The 17,738-nt window shown below is 66.7% G+C and overlaps 1 protein-coding gene across 1 annotated transcript; it reads right to left on the bottom strand.

Moving 5' to 3' along the window:
- Positions 1–9,680: 9,680 nt before the first annotated feature.
- On the bottom strand, positions 9,681–12,809 carry SESN2 (sestrin 2). The gene is made up of 10 exons (XM_088530963.1): positions 12,768–12,809; positions 12,515–12,580; positions 12,068–12,265; positions 11,494–11,676; positions 11,111–11,311; positions 10,859–11,009; positions 10,667–10,782; positions 10,257–10,447; positions 9,931–10,075; positions 9,681–9,789 (listed from the first exon to the last, which is right to left on the bottom strand). Exons 1-10 carry the CDS (start codon positions 12,807–12,809, stop codon positions 9,703–9,705), a joined length of 1,380 nt encoding a protein of 459 aa, XP_088387089.1. The 3' UTR covers positions 9,681–9,702.
- Between the last annotated feature and the right edge of the window lie 4,929 nt (positions 12,810–17,738).

Below are 17,738 nucleotides of genomic sequence, written 5' to 3'. Positions count from 1 at the left end.
CAACCGCGGCGAGACGGATTGCTCTGAAGAACAGGGCCCACGTAATTTAAGGAAAGGTTCCTCCCTTCGACACTTTAACAGGGAAGGCAAAACAACCCGGGACTTCCATTACCTGCAAAGTTTCCACATAAGCTACTAAAAAAGAGGAAAAGGGAAGCCCAAGGGCAGAGCAAAGGGAAGGAGGAAAGCGGCCACATTAAGGAGCAAGGTGCCTTGTGGCTTTACAGACAGAGATATCATCCACCACAGATATCTTGATGATGCAAATCAACCCCCTTGCTACTGACATTAAAAATGAAGCTCCAGGCAGGCTCTGCAGCAAAGCCATCTTGGGAATACTTAGGAATTTGAATTCCTTCTAAGAAATGGTCAAATAGCAGCTCCAATGCACGTGCCGGTCCCTTTGCACCGAGAGGAGGGCTGCGCATCGCCGAAGCCGCAATGAGGTTATTGGGAGCGCACGAGGACACGCAGCACGGGCTGCCCAACCGAAGCAAGGATCAGAGCGCAGCGCAGGAGACACCCCGCAGCCCGCGGGGAGCCCGGCCCTTCGCGGGGCCTCGAGCGAGGAACGAGCGCCCGCGCCGATTACTGCGGAGGGGCCCGGAGCGGCCCCAGCACTCACTGCACACGCTGCAAGCGCGGGGTGCCTCCAGAATCACCCCCTATGAAAAGGGCTCCGATCAGCAGGACACATTAATGAACGGGCCATGAATTTCTCAAAAAAGGAAAAAAAGAAAGGGAAAAAAAACAACCACAGTGAGCTGCCAGCGCCCTCCGCCCTCTGGTTAAAGATTGCCCTGCTCTGCAGACAGTGACTCAGTGCAGCGGGGCCGTGAATCAGGCACGGGACGAGGGCAGCGCCCAGGGCTCCCGCCGCGCCGCGTCCCCGCGTCGCGCTCAGCCGCGATCCCGCCGTGCTGTGTGCCCGTCCCCGCATCGCGCTCAGCCCGCTCCCGCCGCGCCGTGTCCCCATGTCCCCGTGTCCCCGCGTCGCGCTCAGCCGCGATCCCGCTGCGCCGCGCGGGTTCACGGGTTACCCGGGGGTTGCCCTTTCCCTGCGGCACGCGGCGTTGCACAGACCCCCGAGCAACCCCCCGACTCCATCCGCGCAGCGGATCAACAGCCCGGCCCGGCTGCCGGCGGAACCGCGAGGATTTGAGAGGGGTTCCCTTTTCCTGGGACTGATGCTCACAAATCAGAGGAAATCCTCCAAAAGGGATCAGCCAGCCGGCACTGCACAGACCGAAACGTGCTCGAGACACCCCCAAGGCCTCCTAAAAACCCCCGCTTTCTCCCCAAACTGCGGGCTACGGGAGCACGCCAAGGACCCGGAGCAGCCGGATGCTTCTTGCACTGAAATAACCGTCCTTGCTGGGCGAGGGGCAGAAGGAGCCGCTGCAATCGGGACACCAGCGACCGGGCAGCCCACGCACGGGCCAAGCTGTCCAACCCAGACTGCTTCTCCCCGAGGGCTCAAAGCGCTTCCACAAGTGCTGCAAGCGGCGCGAGCCGAGAGCCGACGCTGCCGGCCACCCCATCCCCGGGCTGGCGGGAACACGGGGAAAACGGGCAGCGAGCCGCGAGCCGCCGCGCTCACACACGGCTGCAACCTGCCCGGCTCCTTTGGGTCAATAACCACGAGGCTCCGCGTTAAAAATTGATGGGGAGGCACAAGATGAAGCACTCGGTGACCTTGCTCAGCAGGCCGTGATCCATACCCAGCAGAAACGGGATGCAGTCCAAGCCAGGAGCGGCATACATGCACTAATTTAACTCTCACCACAAAGTAAATGAATTTGCAGGGACCCTACAGGGAATAGGCCACTTCTTGCCCCCTAATAAAAACACTTTTGAATGAAAAAGGCGTCTGGATTTGTTCTCTCTCTCGGCACTGTGCAAACACCCTTGCAAGGGAGCAAACTGCTGCCATTTCCCAGCTAACACTAAATCACATCTGGTTTGCAAGAGGCAGAATATATTTAAATCCTCAGCAATGAAAGGCCAGCACAGGTCAGCTGGCCCAGCCCCTTCCCTTCAGCAACCACCATCCTCTTATGGATCCAGCGGAGAAAGAACCCAGGTAACAGGTAACTGAACTGCCGAGTCCAACCAGGTTCCCTTTGAAAGCACTGCAGAAAAGCTGCTTTAAAACGTCCCTGTGGAACCTGGAGCAGCCCATCCAGCAAGCAAAGCCCAAGCTGGAGCCTCCCGACCCGCGCTGCCCTGCCTGGACCCGTCGGCCCGTTCTGCACGAGGAGGCCCCTCGGGACGGGCCGTTCCTGCAAGCCCTTTCCCTGCGGATCCCGATGGATCCCAGTGAGCAGGACCCGCCGGAGCTCTGGCGGTCGCAGGGATCCGGAGCGCACCCGCGGCAGCGCTTCTGCGCCAGGGCAGAAATAACATTGACAGGAATTCCGCGCCGAGGCCACCCACACCGCGACCCTTCCTTGGCTACACAGGACTGGCGACTCGCCGTCCTAGCAGCGAGAGCACAAAACAACCTTCACCAGGGCTCCCGAGCGCTGCGGATGCCAAAGCCCCCTTAAAACTGGCTTCTGCGGAGCTGAAATTCTTTGTGGCGACCTTTGGCTTTTTCCCCCCTGCTTCCATGAATACCGGTGGAAACCTCCCCGCCGCGAGCGCAGCTCCTGGTGCCCTACGGAGCCGCCGGCGCGAGCGACAGCGCCGCGGCCTGCGCCCAAAACTACCCCCGCAGGGCCACGGCCGGCCGCAGCCGCACGGCTTCTTGTCCCGCGTTGGTGTCACACGGCCGCCACCAAGAGCCCGCGGCGGCCCCGGCGCCGCACGGACACCCCGGCGCTCTGCCCATCGCTCCCGGCCCCACGGACAGCTCCCCGCTCCGCGATCGCCGGGATAACGCGGCGCCCGGGATGGCAGCACGAGCACCAAAGCAGAGTTACCAGCCCTTCCTCTCACCCTTCCCCTCCTGCCTGGATTACAGCCCCCAACACACTCGGAAGAGAAAGGCCCAGCTATTTCCAGGGCTCGGCACAGGGAGCTCCTTTGGAGCGCTACCAGTTTTCCCATCTTTGCCACCGGTGCTTCGCGCCGTTTCCCACAACCACTTCATTCAGGCAAGGGATGGAGCTCGTCCCTCGGACCGCCGGCACCGGGAGCCGCTGAGATCCCAGGAAAAGAGCCATTTCCTGCACATTCCAGCCTCCCAAGACTCACCGGAGAGCTGCGCCAAGGGCTTTGCCCTCCCTTTGGGCCGCGCGGGCCGGAAGGAGCTAAAAACCCCCGTGCGGCCACGGCCGAAGGAGCGACAGCCGCTCGCACGATCGCACCCAACACCGGCGAGAGCGACCGATCGAACGACCAGAACCCATTGCCAAAAGGGCTTTTCTCGCCCCGACACGACGCCGAGGCCGGCCACCGCCGCGGCCCGTGGCTTCCAAAGGCTCCGGAATCGCCAGATTCACAGAACAGTCCCGGCGCACGTGTCGAGGGGGTGACAACGTCACCAGCTGCAGTGGGAACAACCAAAATCAGGGCAACCTCCAGCACCCCCGGCCTCGCCAGACGCGGGCTGCGTAGAGCCAGGAGCCGAATATTCATCACCCGCTAACAGAGCTGCAGGAACAGCAGTGTCAGCGATATCTAACACTTACAATGCCCGGCACACGCCAAGCAAATGCAATTTGATCAAAATAGAAGCCATTTGTTTAAATACAAGTGATTTGGCTCTCAAAACTGTCATCAAATTAAACCGGAAATCAAATTAAGCAGTGATTGAGTGAAGCAGAAGCCTGTGTAATCCCAGACCGCTGCTGCCGCGGCACGGGAACGGGGCTATAACCAACCGCATTCCCGGCGGCCGCGCCGGCCTCGCGCTCCCCGGGAGCCTCTCCCGGCCCGCGGATGCGCTGGGCCCGGCCGGAGCTCACCCGGCTGCTGCTGGCCGGAAAGGGCCTTTGATTCACAGAACAGCCCTGGGGACGCTATCCGATAACAGCACGCGCTGTGAAAGGAGCACGACGCACTCGAAGCCACGTTCACCCGGGACAGGTCGGCACAGGCATCTCCAGCACCGATAGAAAGAAGTTTAAGCCCACTCGGAAAGGAAGAGGGTTGTTACCATCACCACCCAGGACACTGGTTTAAATTGGTGCAGATACATCAACAAGGCTCCACTGCACAAACCTCACACGGGCTTCATTCCCCCCACGCTTTTCCTTGTGCTCTCACAGGGGAAGGCAGGTAGGTAACATTACCCCTTTAGGTCCCAGAAGTCAACATGGATTGACATAAACGGTACATTTGGGGAGCAACCGGAATTTTCACTGAAACCGCAGCAGCTGGAGGATTTTGGCCCCGCTCCGGGGCAGCCTGGACAAGAGCAGCGCAGGCTGATGCGGCTGAAGCGGAGCCGGAGCGCCTCACCTGGCGCCTTCCCCGCACGCCAGGGAACATCCTGCCAAGGACTCGCTCATGTTTACACTTCTAAGAGCAAGTTTCAAGTTCAAAACTCGCTCCTGCACAGCTCAAGGTTGCTTCTCTTTAATGTGCGAAGAAATCAGCCCTGGCACCTCTTCAGGCGCTCGCACCTCTCCCTCGAGGCCTGGGGAAGCAACATTGAATCAACTTCACGTTTGATAAGAGGAGCTTTTATTTAAGAATTTCCACCTCACAAAGCAGCTCCTCCCGCACGTCCCATGTGGGCAGAGGGACGGTTCTCCAGCGCCTGCACCCGCACAGGGTATCAAAACCCCACCTTCCCTGCACAAACACAACACAAAGGCGCAGGTAAATAATTCAGCCGCGTGCAAACAGCAGGAAAGAACACCTAAGCGGGAAGCACAGCACGAGCGCTTCGGGTTTCAGCCAACATGCACACAGATCAAACAAAGAAATACCAGAGAGGCCACCCCGGAGAGCAGCGCACAGAGGTGACGTCCTCGAGCAGCAGGCGCCGGGGCAGCAGCACGGAGGAAAACCAACAGGTTCCACGTTCCCCCGGGGCCGAGCCCGTCCGCAGGGCCCCGCGGCGGGAGCCGGGCCGGGCGCTGCCGCTCGGGGCTTCGGGGCAGCTCCCGGACCCGCCGGCACCGTCGGCTCCAGCTCCACCGGGCTCCCGAGCTCCTGCTGCGGCCGCTGCCGCGACAAGGACGGAGGAGCGTGGAAAAAGGAACTTGGGGGACCAAATTCCAGGCGCTGGGAACCACGGGGACCCCCGGCTGCCCCCGGGGCCAAGCACCTGCCGGCTCCCGGGGCCCCGCAACCCCCGGGGTTACCCCCGGCAGAGCAGAGCCCCCCGCACCCACCCTGCAGAGCCGAGAAGCAGCCGGGCCCGGGGACTGCGGGGCCGCAGCCACGAGGGGGCCGACAGGGAGCCGGGCCGGGGGGAGGCGGGAACACCCCCCGGAGCCCCCGCGCCCGCCGCCAACGCCGGCCCCGGCGGCCCCGACCCCCGCGGCCCTCGCTGCCGCCCCCGGCCCCGCTCCGCGCTCCCCGCAGGGCTCCCCGCGCGCGGGGCCCGGGGCCGCCCGGGCCGCCCTCACCTGCTGCCGCCGCCGCCGCGGCTCCTCCGCCGCCTCCCGGGGCGGCCCCGCCGGAAGCCGCGCGGGGAGGGCGCCGCGCGGGGCATGCCGGGACGTGTAGTCCGCCCGGGCTCGGGCCCCGCCCCTGAGCGTGGACCCCGCCCCCGAGACGGACCCCGCCCCCGAGCGCGGACCCCGCCCCCGAGCCGGACCCCGCCCCCGAGCTCGGACCCCGCCCCCGAGCCGGACCCCGCCCCCGAGCCCGGACCCCGCCCCTGAGCCCGGACCCCGCCCCCGAGCCCGGTCCCGCCCACCTCCGCATCCAGGCCCCGCCCCCTACCTATGGCCTCGCCCCCTCGGGGCATGACCACGCCCTCGCGCCCAGGCCCCGCCCCTACGCCCCGGCGCAGCCCCCGGGCCCCTGTCGGAGGTCGGGGATTCGGGGGGTTTGGGGAGAATTTGCGGGGTTTGGGGGATTTAGCGGGCTGGTACCAACCGCTGGGCGCATGGGGGCGGGGGGAGAATTTGGGCATGTGGGGTCAGGCGGCCTACAGGGATGTGGGGCAGGGGGCGCTGGGGTCTTTGGGCCGGGGCGGGGGGTTGTTGCCCCCAGGCTGCAGCGTTCCCGGTCCCCGCCGGGCAGGCGGGGGGTCGCGGCGGGAGCGGATCTCTGCGGGCCCCTCTCTCTGTTGACAGCTCGCGCACGGGCTCTTGCTTTTCCTTCAGATTTATTTATTTTTGTTTGAAGGTAAAAGTTTTCCATTGCCTCAGTGTGACAGACACGAATCCTGGCTGGAAAACCCATCCAGCTCGTCCTGACGAGTGCAGGAAAGTGGGAGGCAGGATGGAAAACAGCCCTTTTTCCTCAGGGATAGGGCCCAGCTGGCAGCCTGGAGCCCCAGGCTCGCTTATCCCGATCCCCAGGGAGGCTCCCAACAGCGAGCGGAGCCTCCGCGGGTGCAAATCGGGATCCGGGTCCCGTGCCCGGCCTGGCGGGAGGCCCGGCCTCCTTCCCGGGCCCCGGGCACGGGCTGCGCTCCAGGAGGCGGCGAGAGCAGCAGGATGCGCTGCCGGAATCCGGGAACGCGCGGGGCTGCGGCCAGGCCTGCCGGCACCACCGGGAGAGCCCCGCCCTGCGCACCGTTCGGATGCTCCCGGCGTGCCGGACGCTCCGGAGCCCGGATACGGGAGGACGCAACGTCCACTTCTCAGGTTGTCATTCCCAGGCGATGCTGTGAAACGGCCCTCAGCATCCATCGAAAGAGCTGGAATGTTCGAGGGCTTCAGCATGTGGGAGAGCAGGAACGATCCTGGCGGGGATTCAGCAGGGATGTGGGCAGGGATGTGGGCAGGGTTTGCAGCAGGGATACGGACAAGGATGTGGGGAGTTTGGATCAGGGACCCAGGGAGCTTTGCAGCAGGGATGTGGGCAGGGATGCAGACAGGTTTGCAGCAAGGATGCCAGGAGGGATGCGGCAGGGATACGGCAGGTTCTTTGCAAGGATGCAGGCAGGGATTTTGCAGGGATGCGGGCAGGGATTTGCAGCCGCATGCGGCGCTTTGCGGCGGCCGCTGGCGGAGCTGCCGCCGGGTCTCCAGCGAGCGGCGCTGCCTGCTCAGCAAAGCCGGAGCCCGCAGGAGCCTCGGGCGGCCCGGCCGCCCTCCTCCAGCTCCCGCCCCGCATGGAAAATTTTCCTCGCAGCCCGGGCGCGGAGCCCACGGTTGGGGTTGGTCACCGCAACCCGCCGCTCCGGCGACGCGGCTCCCTCGGCTGCCGTTATCCCGGGCTCTGGAAAAACCGGGAGCGGGGAGCAGCACCCGCGCGCCCCGGGCGGCACCGCAGCCCCGCAGAGCATCGGCCCGGGCACCGGCTCCGGGGGGTCCCCGCGCGCTCCCCGCTCCGGCCGCGGTCCCGGTCGCGGTCCCGGTCGCGGCGGAGCCCGGGCCGAGCAGCTGGCAGCAGCGCGGGGGCCTCGCGCCGAGCGGGGCTATTTCGGGCCCCGCGGGAGGCACATGCCGTTCCCCTGAGCTAAGGCCGCGCTGTCCCGGCCGCCCCGGGTCGGCCCCGGCAGAGCCGCCATCCCGGGGCGCAGCCGGAGCTCCCTCCCTGCAAACGCCTTTCCCAGGCTGATCCCAGCCCCTGCTCCGCGTTTTGCAGAGCCCTCTGGGCCCCCCTTGCCAAGCAGGACCCCCCGTTATTACAATTTCCCCGTTTTAGCCCCGTTAACGTCACACGTTTTTCCACGGAGGGCAAACCGGAGGTTTTTTCCACCCCACGCTCAATCCGTCACCCCGGGCTGCAGGTAGGGAGATGATTAACGCGCCTCCCACCCCGGGAGACAACGCCGAGAGCTGCCAGTAAATTATACATGTGCCTACAAATTGCCGGCGTCAGCTGAACGCGGGGTAGGGAATTTATTAGTTTATAATTGTGAACACCTGAAAAAAAAGGAAGTAGGTTAAATTGATACCATGACCCAGGCGCTGAGTTAAAGGAGCCTCGTGGAGCCACTCGCCCCTGCGGCTCCGACGCTGCGGCACAAATCCGGGAATGGGAATGAGGTGACTGCTCCTTCCTGGCCGCCCTGCTGCTCTCAGCATCCTCAGGGGCAGAAACGGCCATGGGAATTCCCGGTTTCTGGCAGAGCCCGGCACAAATCCTTGCTGAATTTGTTTTAAATCCCCATTGGGATGAGCAGAAGGCAAAAAAAACAAGGCCTGAGCAGGCCTGCTGGAGGGTGGCTGGCAGACACCAGCAGAAAGAGGAGAAAATGATTAAACATGTGCATTATTTTTATATATATATATATACACACACACACACACATATACCATGGTCCCCCCAGGCCCGGGCAGGCCAGGGCGCAGAAACAGAGTCCTGCTGGTTTCACAGAATGTAGAGGGTGGAAGTGGGGAGAAACGGGAGCAGAGCAGGATTTTTTTCGCGGCACCGCCCAGCATGGGTTTTTTTTTTTCCCCTCTTTTTTTGCCGTCTGAAACAGCCTCTTTCGGCAGCCGGTTTCCTCCGCGCCAGCGAAATATTCCAGCCGCCTCCCCGAGAGCCAGAAGAGGCAGGAAAAGCCCTCGTCGCGCAGCGGCTGCCGGCAGCGCTCGCCCTCGCTCCACCCGGCTCCTCCTCGGGGGTTCCTCCCTGGATGTGGAAACGGCAGCGGAGGAAGCGGAGCCGTCGCCGCCTGGCCCCGGTATCGGCGGCTGCCGGGGGCTGCCCGCGGGTAACGGGTGCCGTGAGACACCCCAAGGATCCCGTGGGATGAGAGGCAGGCGGGGACCCCCGGGACACAGGGCAGCCCCCAGGCTGCTCCCGGGGCCCCCCCTGTGTTCGAGCCTGGCCGGGGCTCCAGGCGGGCGCTACGGAGCAGCGCGCGGAGGCAGCGGGAAAACAACAACAAAGCAGCTTTATTTCCTCAAACAGGCTCATAGCAAAGTTCCGGCTGCATTTCCATGCCCAGGCAGCAGGAAATACAGCCCAAAAGGAGAAATAACTTAAGCGGAGCTCGGGCTCAGCAAAACCAAGGGGCGGCAGCATCCTCGGCCACGGCTCCGGGAGCGCTTGGAGCGGGAGCTTCCCGGCGGCCTGCGCCGGTGCCCATGGGATGGAGCTCCGCGGTGTCTGTGCCCTTCCCTGCAGCTGGATGTCCCCATCCCTGCTGGAAGGGACCCATGGAGGAGCAGGAGGGCTGGGGTGGCCCGTGGGGCCATGGCCACGGTGGGGACCAGCCTGCGGCCAGGGAAGGGGGATGTCACCGTGGGCAGCAGGAGCTGCGGGGCCCTGTCCCACCGGGGCGGCCGCACGGGGACGCGGCCGAGCGCTGGAGTGCGGGTGTCCCCGGGGCAGCCCCGGGAGCAGGGCAGGAGGATGAATCCCGGCCCTTCCCTCCGGAGATCTGGGACATCTTTGGTACGAGGACGGGCCCCGCTGCGGGGTAACGTCACGGCCGGGCGCGGGAGCCGCCCCCGTTTGGCTTCATCCCGAGGAAAGCCTGGAGCCGCCGGACAACCCCATCCGCGGCACAGGAAGGGACCAGCCCCTTGTCCAACATAAGGGACAGAGGGATAAGCCCCCCGCTTCTCCCTGCACAGCTCCAGGCCCCTTAAGGCAGGGGACAATATTGCAGGGAAGTCTCTAAGGCGCCGGCTCCCCCCGTGCTGGGGAGGAGCAGGAGGGAGCGCGGAGCTGTCAGGTCATGTAGCGGGTGACGGCGCGCAGCGCGTACAGCAGAGCCGCCTGCAGCCGGGCCTCCAGCAGCAGCAGGTTCACGTGCACCTGCGAGCAGGGCAGCAGCGTCGGGGCACAGCGGGGACGAGGCCAGCACGGCCCCCGTCACCACCCTGGGGCGCAGGAGGAGCCGGGACAGGGAGACGGGAGCAGCTCCCTGCCCGGCTCCGCAGGGAGAGGGGACGGCACCTTCTCCGAGTGCTTGAAGTGTCTCCAGAACTGCGTGTACATCCGCTTGGTCGTCTTCTCGGGGTAGCAGGCCACCGTCTTGATGTAGATCTTCAGGCTGCGCTCCAGGAGCTGGTTGACCTCCCCGTAGTCGTAGTCATCGTAGCTGCGGAGAGGAGGCCACGTCACGCCAAGCACAAGCAGTGCCAGAAGGGCCCTGCCGCAGCACCCGCTCCGGGGGCAGAGCACAGGGGTGGCAGCGGGGACGTCCCCTGCTCCCGCTCTCCTCTCACGGAGGCTGCCCACACGGGGGGACCCGGCGCCGCTCGAGGCACTTGGGGCCCTACCGGATGCCGAAGACACAGTGGACGTAGTTCCAGATGGCCCTGCGGAGCACGGAGGTGTCCACGCCGCAGTGCATGGCGATGGTGTTGTACGTCAGGTTGTAGACCACCTGGAACTTCTCATCCAGGAGCTGCCCCACGTCCGGGTACAGGCGGTTGATCAGCGAGTAGCCGTGGTCTTCCCAGGTGTAATCCTGCCGGGAAAAGGCTGCTGGGATGGGGGCTCCACAGCCAGAACGCAGGGTCCCTTGCGAGCGAAGGGACCCAAGTGCCGGCGGGTCCCGTGTCCTGCCTTCTCCAGCCCGATGTCACCCTTTCCCCAGCACGTGTCCCAGCAGGGCCCCGCGTGGGCGCAGGCTCCCGCCCGGTGCCAGCCCATCGCCCGGGACCCCCGTCCGCCCCAGGGCACCCACCTGCGCGCGGAAGGTGGGGGGCGCCTGCTCGCCGCGGCGCGTGAAGTCCTTGTAGCCGAAGTCGGGGTCCTCCACGAAGCGGAGCAGGCTGGAGCGCAGCGCCGGGCCCGGCCCGTCTGCGCGACACCCGCGCGGCCGCCGTGAGCGGGGAGCCCCCGGCCCGCGGCCCCGCGGAGCCCCCGCGGCCCCTACCCGACGGGGCCACCAGCAAACTCTCCGTCTTCTCCAGCTCGAAGCGCGTCGCCATCTCCTCCTGCGTGACGCCCTCCTCCTCCGGCGGGCTCTCCCGCAGCAGCTTCATCCGCTCCACCAGCAGCTCCACCTCGTGCGCGGCGTCCTTACCCTGCGGGGACGCACGGGGATGCACGGGGCTTGCGCGGGGACACGTGGGGCTCACGCGGGGACACATGGGGACACGCGGGGACACGCAGGTGGCTCGCTCACCCCCGCGCCGTCCTCGCCGGCAGGGCCGCCGTCGCCCAGGGGCGAGGGGGGCCGGCAGCCGGGCGCCCCGTCCTGCTCCGCCTCGGGGGTGATGCCGCAGCCGAAGACGAAGGAGGAGAGCGCGTGGTAGTGCGTGAGGAGCACCAGCGCCTGCACCAGCTCCGCCAGCGACCAGCTGTTCTCCCCCGGCTTCAGGAGAGCCTGGAGCGGAGACGCGCGCGGCCTTCGGCCCCATGCACAGACGTCCCCGCAGCCCCTGGGGACAGGGGACATGTCCCCCCCCACCCACGCAGCAGCACAGCCCCGGCCCCCAGCTCCGAACCCCCCTGCACCCCCAGCCCCACAGGCCCCCGAGGGGGTCCCGGCTCCGCGGCGCCGCTCACCTCCATGTGCTCCTTGGTGACGAGCCAGGGCCGGTGCGCCAGCAGCTTGTTGATCTCGTTGAGGCCGCGCAGCTTCCGCGGGGCGCGGGGCAGCCCCTGCAGCCACGCGGGGCTGCCCCCCGCGCGCAGGAACTCGGCCGCGTGCAGCCCCACCAGGTAGGAGCACTGGTGCCGCGCGGCCGCCTGCGCGACGGCCCCGCTCAGCCCGGCGAGCCCTGCACGGGCCACCCTCCCCGAGCCTCCCCGCGGCCACCCCGGGGCTCCACGTCCTGCCAGAGCGGGGCCGAGGCCCCCAGGCTGGACCACAGGGCCACCTCCATGGCCTATGTGGCCGCAAGGACAAGCCATGCGCCCGTGTTGTCCCCTGCAGCTCATTGGGAATGGGGCGACAAGGGGACAGGGATGGTGCCTAATGGCTTCTCAGCCAAACAAGCCCTGGCAGGGGACACGTTTCACATGGGAGGCCCAAACCCCTCGGATCCCAGGCCACAACCCGGCTGAGGGGCCGGGGGTGCCGGGACATCCCCATCCCCAGGGGACACCCCGCGCCGGGCACAGTCCCCGCGTCCCTCACCATGATGGCGATGTAGTGGCGCTTGTGGTAGGGCAGGGGCCCGTCCATGCACAGCAGCAGGCACTGCGTCTTCCAGAAGCTGCTGAGATACTGCGGGTGCAGCCCCATGACCGCGGCCACGTTGTCCCCCCTGCCCGCGGCCGCCAGGGCCTCGAGGCAGAGCTGCCGCCGGCCGCGCTCGGCGCCTTCCCGCAGGATCTGCGCGACACGGAGCGCTGCAGCGGCTGCGGCCCCGAGCCGGCATCCCCGGGAAGGGGAACCCCGAGGGAGGGCAGCTGGATTCAGGCACCCGGCTGGGGTCCCCCCTGCAGCACACGGTGTCCCCATCCCCTTGGGGTGCTTGGAGCGGCGCGTGGGAGTCCCCACGCACGGGGACACCCCTGTCCCCTCCAACGCGGGGCAGGGCCGGGGGCACCGTCCGACGCGCGAGCTCCGTGCCGCGCTCACCTCCTCCGCGGGGATGAAGGCGCTGGGGCTCCGGGGCAGCTGCCGCGGGATTTCCACCGCTCTGTCCTATGGGGAGGAAAGGACAAGGGCTCCAAAGGGCGCTCCGGGCAGGAAAACGCTGCTGGAGGGGTCCTGGGCACCGGGATGTCACCGCGCGTCCCGGGCGCGAGCAGAAGGGGCGACTCAGGGGCGAGCGGGTGCCGGGGGACCACCCGGCCCCGGGGCTGCGTCAGGCTGGGTGCTCACTCCGCACTCGCTCCACGCACGCTTCCCCCTCGCTCCACGCTCGCTCCATGCTCTCTCCACGCTCGCTCCATGCTCTCTCCGCTCCCCATCCTGCCCGCGGCGCTCCAGCGAGGGGAACCGCCAACACAGCCCGGCCGCTCTCCCGGGGGACCCGGGGCCGTGAGCAGTCGGATCGCAGCCCCCAGCTGATAACCGGCACCCCCAGGGCCATCCGCAAACCCGGGGAAAAGAGAACCAGGCTCCGGGTTCTGCCCGCGGACGCCCAGCCCCAGACACAACGTTCAGCTCCTTTAGCCCCCTCCAAACAGCCCCAGCTCCAGGTTTCAAGCTCAGCCTTTCCCCTTCCAAAGGGATGCTCTGAAAACTCACTACAAGAATCCCCAACTTTACCAAAATATGCAAACTATCCAGAGCCTAGAGGCTGGTTAGGTGGAAAACAGGGGGTGCCGGAGGGGCCGAGCGCTCCAGCCAGGCACAGGGCGAGCAGAGTCGCGCAGGGCCGGGCTGCATCTCGCCCTGCCTCCCCGAGCGGAGGAAAAAGGGAAATCTGCTGCAATTAGACCCAAAACCGTGACCGGCAAAGCGCCTGGCAGCGGAGAGGACACAGGCCTAAAATAACCGTGTCCCATTTCGGCCGCTGGCGCCAGCAGCCGTCCCGCTCCGGCAGGGGGGAGCGCAAAGCGGCGGTGCCGCGGCCGTGAGTCGGGCCGGACGGTGACAGTGGGACAGCGGAGCGCCCAGCGCCTCCTCCCCAGCAGCCTCTGACTCAGTCCAACAACCCGGGGCAAAGAGGCCACCAGAGCCCGCGGAGGCTCCCCGGGAGGGCGAAACCGAGCGAGACGGAGCTGAGAAGGTCCCGGAGCGCCCGGCGGAGCGCGGAGCCTCCAGCCACCCTTCGAGCCAGCCCGGGGGGACTTTGCAGGCGCCTCTTGGTCACCGCTCGTCTCGGCGGCACCGCGGGGAGGGTCAGGCCCCGCCGTGCGCCCCAGCCGGGCGCCGCTGGGGAAACTGAGGCACAGAGCGGGCTCCGGCCTCGGCGCTGAGCCCGGGCACCTGCTGGAAAATGGGCGCCGATAAGGAGAGGCCGAGCAAACAGTTGGCACCGCAGCCACCGGCCGCGTTCCTGCCGGAGAGGAGCCTGCCAGGGCTGGGGACAGGGACACGGGGACGGTTTCGGTGCCGGGAAGGCCGGTGGCACCAGGATGGGTTGAAGCGGGAGGGCAGGTGCCACCCGTGTGCCCCGAGCCTCCGGGGACAGGGCGGCGCGGGGCACGCGCCCACCCGGCACCAGCGGACGAGGCCCGGACCGAACCCGAGCAAGCAGCGCCGGGACCACCGAGAGCCGCGAGGGGCTGAGAACGGGCAACTCGTGTCACGAGCCAGGGGGAGGGAAGCGGCCGGCCCGGCGCGGCGGCTCCCCGGACCGTCCCCCGGGGGCAGCGCCGCTTACCTCGCCGCCGCGCGGGGCCCCGCAGCCCCGGCAGCCCGCGGGCGCCGGCGGGCAGCGCTGCGCCCCCGCCAGCAGCATGGCGGCGCCGCGGGCTCCCGGTCCCGGTCCCGGCCGCCGCGGGTCTCGCAGGGTCCCGGTCCCGGTGCCGCCGCCCGCGGCTCTTTCATAGCGCCGCCGCGGGCCGGGGGAGGGTTTACCGCCACCGGGCCCCGCCCCCAGGAGCACTCGACCAATGGCGGCGCTGGGGGCGCGGTCGTCCGCCAATAGGCGAGCGGCGGCGCGGGGGCTGCTGGGGGTTGTAGTCCGCCGCGGCTCCCCCCGTCCGCGTCCCCCGACGGTGCCGCGAGGAGGAGGCGGCGCCCGGGGGGACGGGCCGGGACCGGAGCCGGCCCGGAACCCAGGCCTGGTGCTCGAGGCTGGTACCGGAACCAATCCGGAACCCAGGCCTGGTGCCCGGAGGCAGTTCTGGAGCCAGCCCAGAACCCGTGCTTTATGCCTGGTTCCCAAGGCAGTCCCGAACCTGTGCCCAGCACCCAGGACCGGTTCTAGAGGCAGACACGAACCTGGGCCTTGTGCCCTGAGCCGGTTCTGGAGCCAGCCTGGAGTCCAGGCCTTCACCCTGAGCCAGTTGTGGAGCCAGCCCAGAACCTGTGCTTTATGCCTGGTTCTGGAACGAGCTTAGAACCCATGCACATGCCCAGGGCTGGTTCTGGCACCAGGCTAGAACCTGGACCTGGTACCAGTTGCCCAGCCAGCCCAGAACCCAGGCTTTGCGCCCGGTTCTGGAACAAGCCCAGAACCTGCTGCCCCATGCCGCTCCGAAACCATGCCTCGTGCCCAGGACTGTTTCTGGAGCGGTTCTGGTGCCAGCCCAGGACCCATTCCCATGCTCTGGGCCGGTTCTGGTGCCAGCCCAGCACCCAGGCCTCGTACTCAGCATCGCACCCCACATTTGGGCCCAGAACCGCGGTGCAGAGCAGCCCCCAGAGAGCAGCCGCCCCTGGGCTCGGGGCTCCGGCGGCACCGAGGACCGGGCGCCAGCTCCCGCCCTGGAACAACAAGTGCAGGCGGCAGCGAAGGCGGGGAGAGGAGAAAGAAAAAGGGGGAAAAGTGACAAACAGCCAAGAGGCGGCAGGCGGCGGCGCTGATAACGATCTGCTGCCGCCTGACAGGCCGCGCGGCAAAGTCCAGCAAACAGCCCCGGCTGCACAAACAACTCGGCTTTCGCCTGGCAACAGCCTCCCCGCTCCCGGCCCGCGCCGGGAGCCCCTGCGGCCGCCTCCGCTTCTCGGCTCCCCGGTTTTAATGGCATCTGCTTGGGAGCGGGACGGAGGCTCTGGCAAGGCGCCCGGCTCCCTGTGCCCCTCATCCAGCCCCTGGTCCTAGTTTTGGGAAGGTGACTGCAACACAACATCTGGTTTTAAGAAGATTTGGCCCAAACCGAGCAGGCAGCAGTGCTGCAGGGGTAGAGTGGCCTCGGGGATGCAGCTCTAGGACCCCCCTGCAGCCCTGGTGCAAGCTAAATTGCAAAGCTTGGTATTTCGGCTGCTGAGGGCGATCTGAAGTAATTCCTGGGGGGAATCCCATGGATTTACCCCGTTGCAGCCCCCTGCGCCGGGGCAGCTCCCTGGGTCCGTTGGCGCAGCCCGTGGCCCCTCGCTGCAGCCTCAGCACTTCTCCCGGCCCCTTTGCAAACGCTCCTTGGCGCGGAGCGTCGGCACCGGCTTCTCCGCGCTCTCCACGGCCGCTGCGCAGCGGTGACCTGCTGCCCCCTCGGAGCTCGGAGTGACTCTGCTCAGTGCCGGCCCTGGGAAAAGGGGGGAAAAAGCCCAAAACACTCCCCGAGCCTTTGCATTGGGGGGAGCAGCAGAGGGCAGAGCTCCCGCGGGGAAAGGGGCGACGCGGGGCAGCCCCGGGCGTTACTGCGGCAGCGCCAGCGCCCTCCCCAGCCGTGCGGAGCGGCCGACGGAGCCCGCGGGGCGGCTGGGACGCTCAGTGCACGGCGAGGCAGCCCGCGGCACAGCGGGGCCCGTCGCGCCAACAGCCAGGTCGCCTGGGGACGGCGGCTGCTTCCCGCGGCTCCCAGAAAGGCCAGGGAAAATCCCACCCACGCTGGCGAGGGCAGAGGGAGGCAGCGGGGACCACGGGGCCGTGCTCCTCTCTGCAGTCGCAGTCGCGCGCTGGTTTACGCGTTTCCTTCCCCCGTGTCCCCGTTAGGGACAGGGCCGTTGCAGTCAAAGATCCCGAGCGGCTGGAGAGCTCTGGGAAGCCGCGGGAGGAGCGTTCCCGGGCACTCCAGGAGCCCTGCATGGGGTTTGGGCTCACGCTGGAGCCCCGGAGCCTTTGGACTCCTGGAGCTGCCAAGATTCCCTAAGGGAGGAGGCAAAGGGCAGCCGAGCCCTGTGCGAAACCTGGCGGAAGAGGGAAAGCGCCAAGCCAAGGGCCCTGGTCCCGTTTCCTATTCCACGATCAGTTACAGAGCAAGTTCCTGAAGCTTTAGAGGATTTTAAGACCCTCACGGTGTTTTTTTAAGGCCCTACAGCACAAATCCCCTTCGTGCCCCCGTGCTCCTGACCTGGGCAGAGCAGGATGGGTCCCGGTTTTGGCCCTGCCGTTTCTAACCCCCTCAATGTCCCCGTCAGCCCCGTGGCACCAGCCCAGCAAGGCTGCGGCTCCGGGCAGGACGTCCCTCCCTCGGCAGGGCCTGCGGCTGCCTCGCGGAGCCAGAGATCCAGCGAATCCCGGAGAGAGCCCTGATGGCTTCCAGGTGGAAAACAACCACATCAAAAGAAACAACTCGGAGCTCGAAGGAAAGACAAAATGGATATCCTCTCCCTCCCTGGGCGTAGCACTGCCGGCTGCAGGGCTCACCGGAAAGACGATCCCAAGGAAAATCCACGGCTCGTCCTTCCCGGGGGCGCAGGGCACGGGGACAGGGTGTCTCCCTCCCTGAGCTGCCCCGCACGGTCCCCGGGAGCCGCCTCGTGCAGCCCCCGCTCCTGTGCACGGGCTCCCGTCTCCCGCGGGCAGGAGGAGCCATGAGATCCCTTCCCTGGGAACCGTCTCCCTTCCCTGGGAACCGTCTTCCTTCCCTGGGAACCGTCTTCCTTCCCTGGGAACCGTCTTCCTTCCCTGCGCTTGGCTACAGACTTGGCTGTTTGTCCCAGCACCTTCGGGGCTGCTCTGTGTGTACAGCTCCAATTCAGGAGAATAGAAAAGCGGGAATATTTGGAGCTGGAGGAGCTGCTGGGATGTTCCCTCAAGAGCTACGGTTTGCATCTCCCAGTGCAGACATGGAAGTACCGGGCGAGTTTGGGGCTACCACGTTTCTCTCAGAAAACCAGAAGCTTCTGAAGTAAATGTCTTTCCCCCAAACGACTGTAACGCTGGCGGAGCGGGGCAGGACTGCAGGGACACAAAGGGCACTTACTCACCCGGGCTGCGCTTGTGTCTTAAGAGAAGAAAAGGCCCTCGGCCTCCTCTTGTCCTTCGCTTTCCTACCAAGGCTGTGCCGTTTGCGCGCTCCTC

This window comes from Tinamus guttatus, unplaced genomic scaffold, assembly GCF_059628265.1.
Source record: "Tinamus guttatus ecotype Peru unplaced genomic scaffold, ASM5962826v1 Tinamus_guttatus_pri_ptg000397l, whole genome shotgun sequence".
NCBI classification, from domain to species: domain Eukaryota; kingdom Metazoa; phylum Chordata; class Aves; order Tinamiformes; family Tinamidae; genus Tinamus; species Tinamus guttatus.
Note: the sequence above shows the minus strand (reverse complement) of the source record. Positions and strands in the feature narration are given on the sequence as shown.

Coding starts and splice junctions, on each gene's coding strand:
- SESN2 (XM_088530963.1), bottom strand. CDS start 12,809: ATGGAGCGAGCGTGGAGCGAGGGGGAAGCGTGCGTGGAGCGA. Junction 12,581..12,767: donor GGGAAGCGTGCGTGGAGCGA/GTGCGGAGTGAG, acceptor TCCTCCCCATAG/GACAGAGCGGTGGAAATCCC. Junction 10,076..10,256: donor CACTGTGTCTTCGGCATCCG/GTAGGGCCCCAA, acceptor TCCTCTCCGCAG/CTACGATGACTACGACTACG.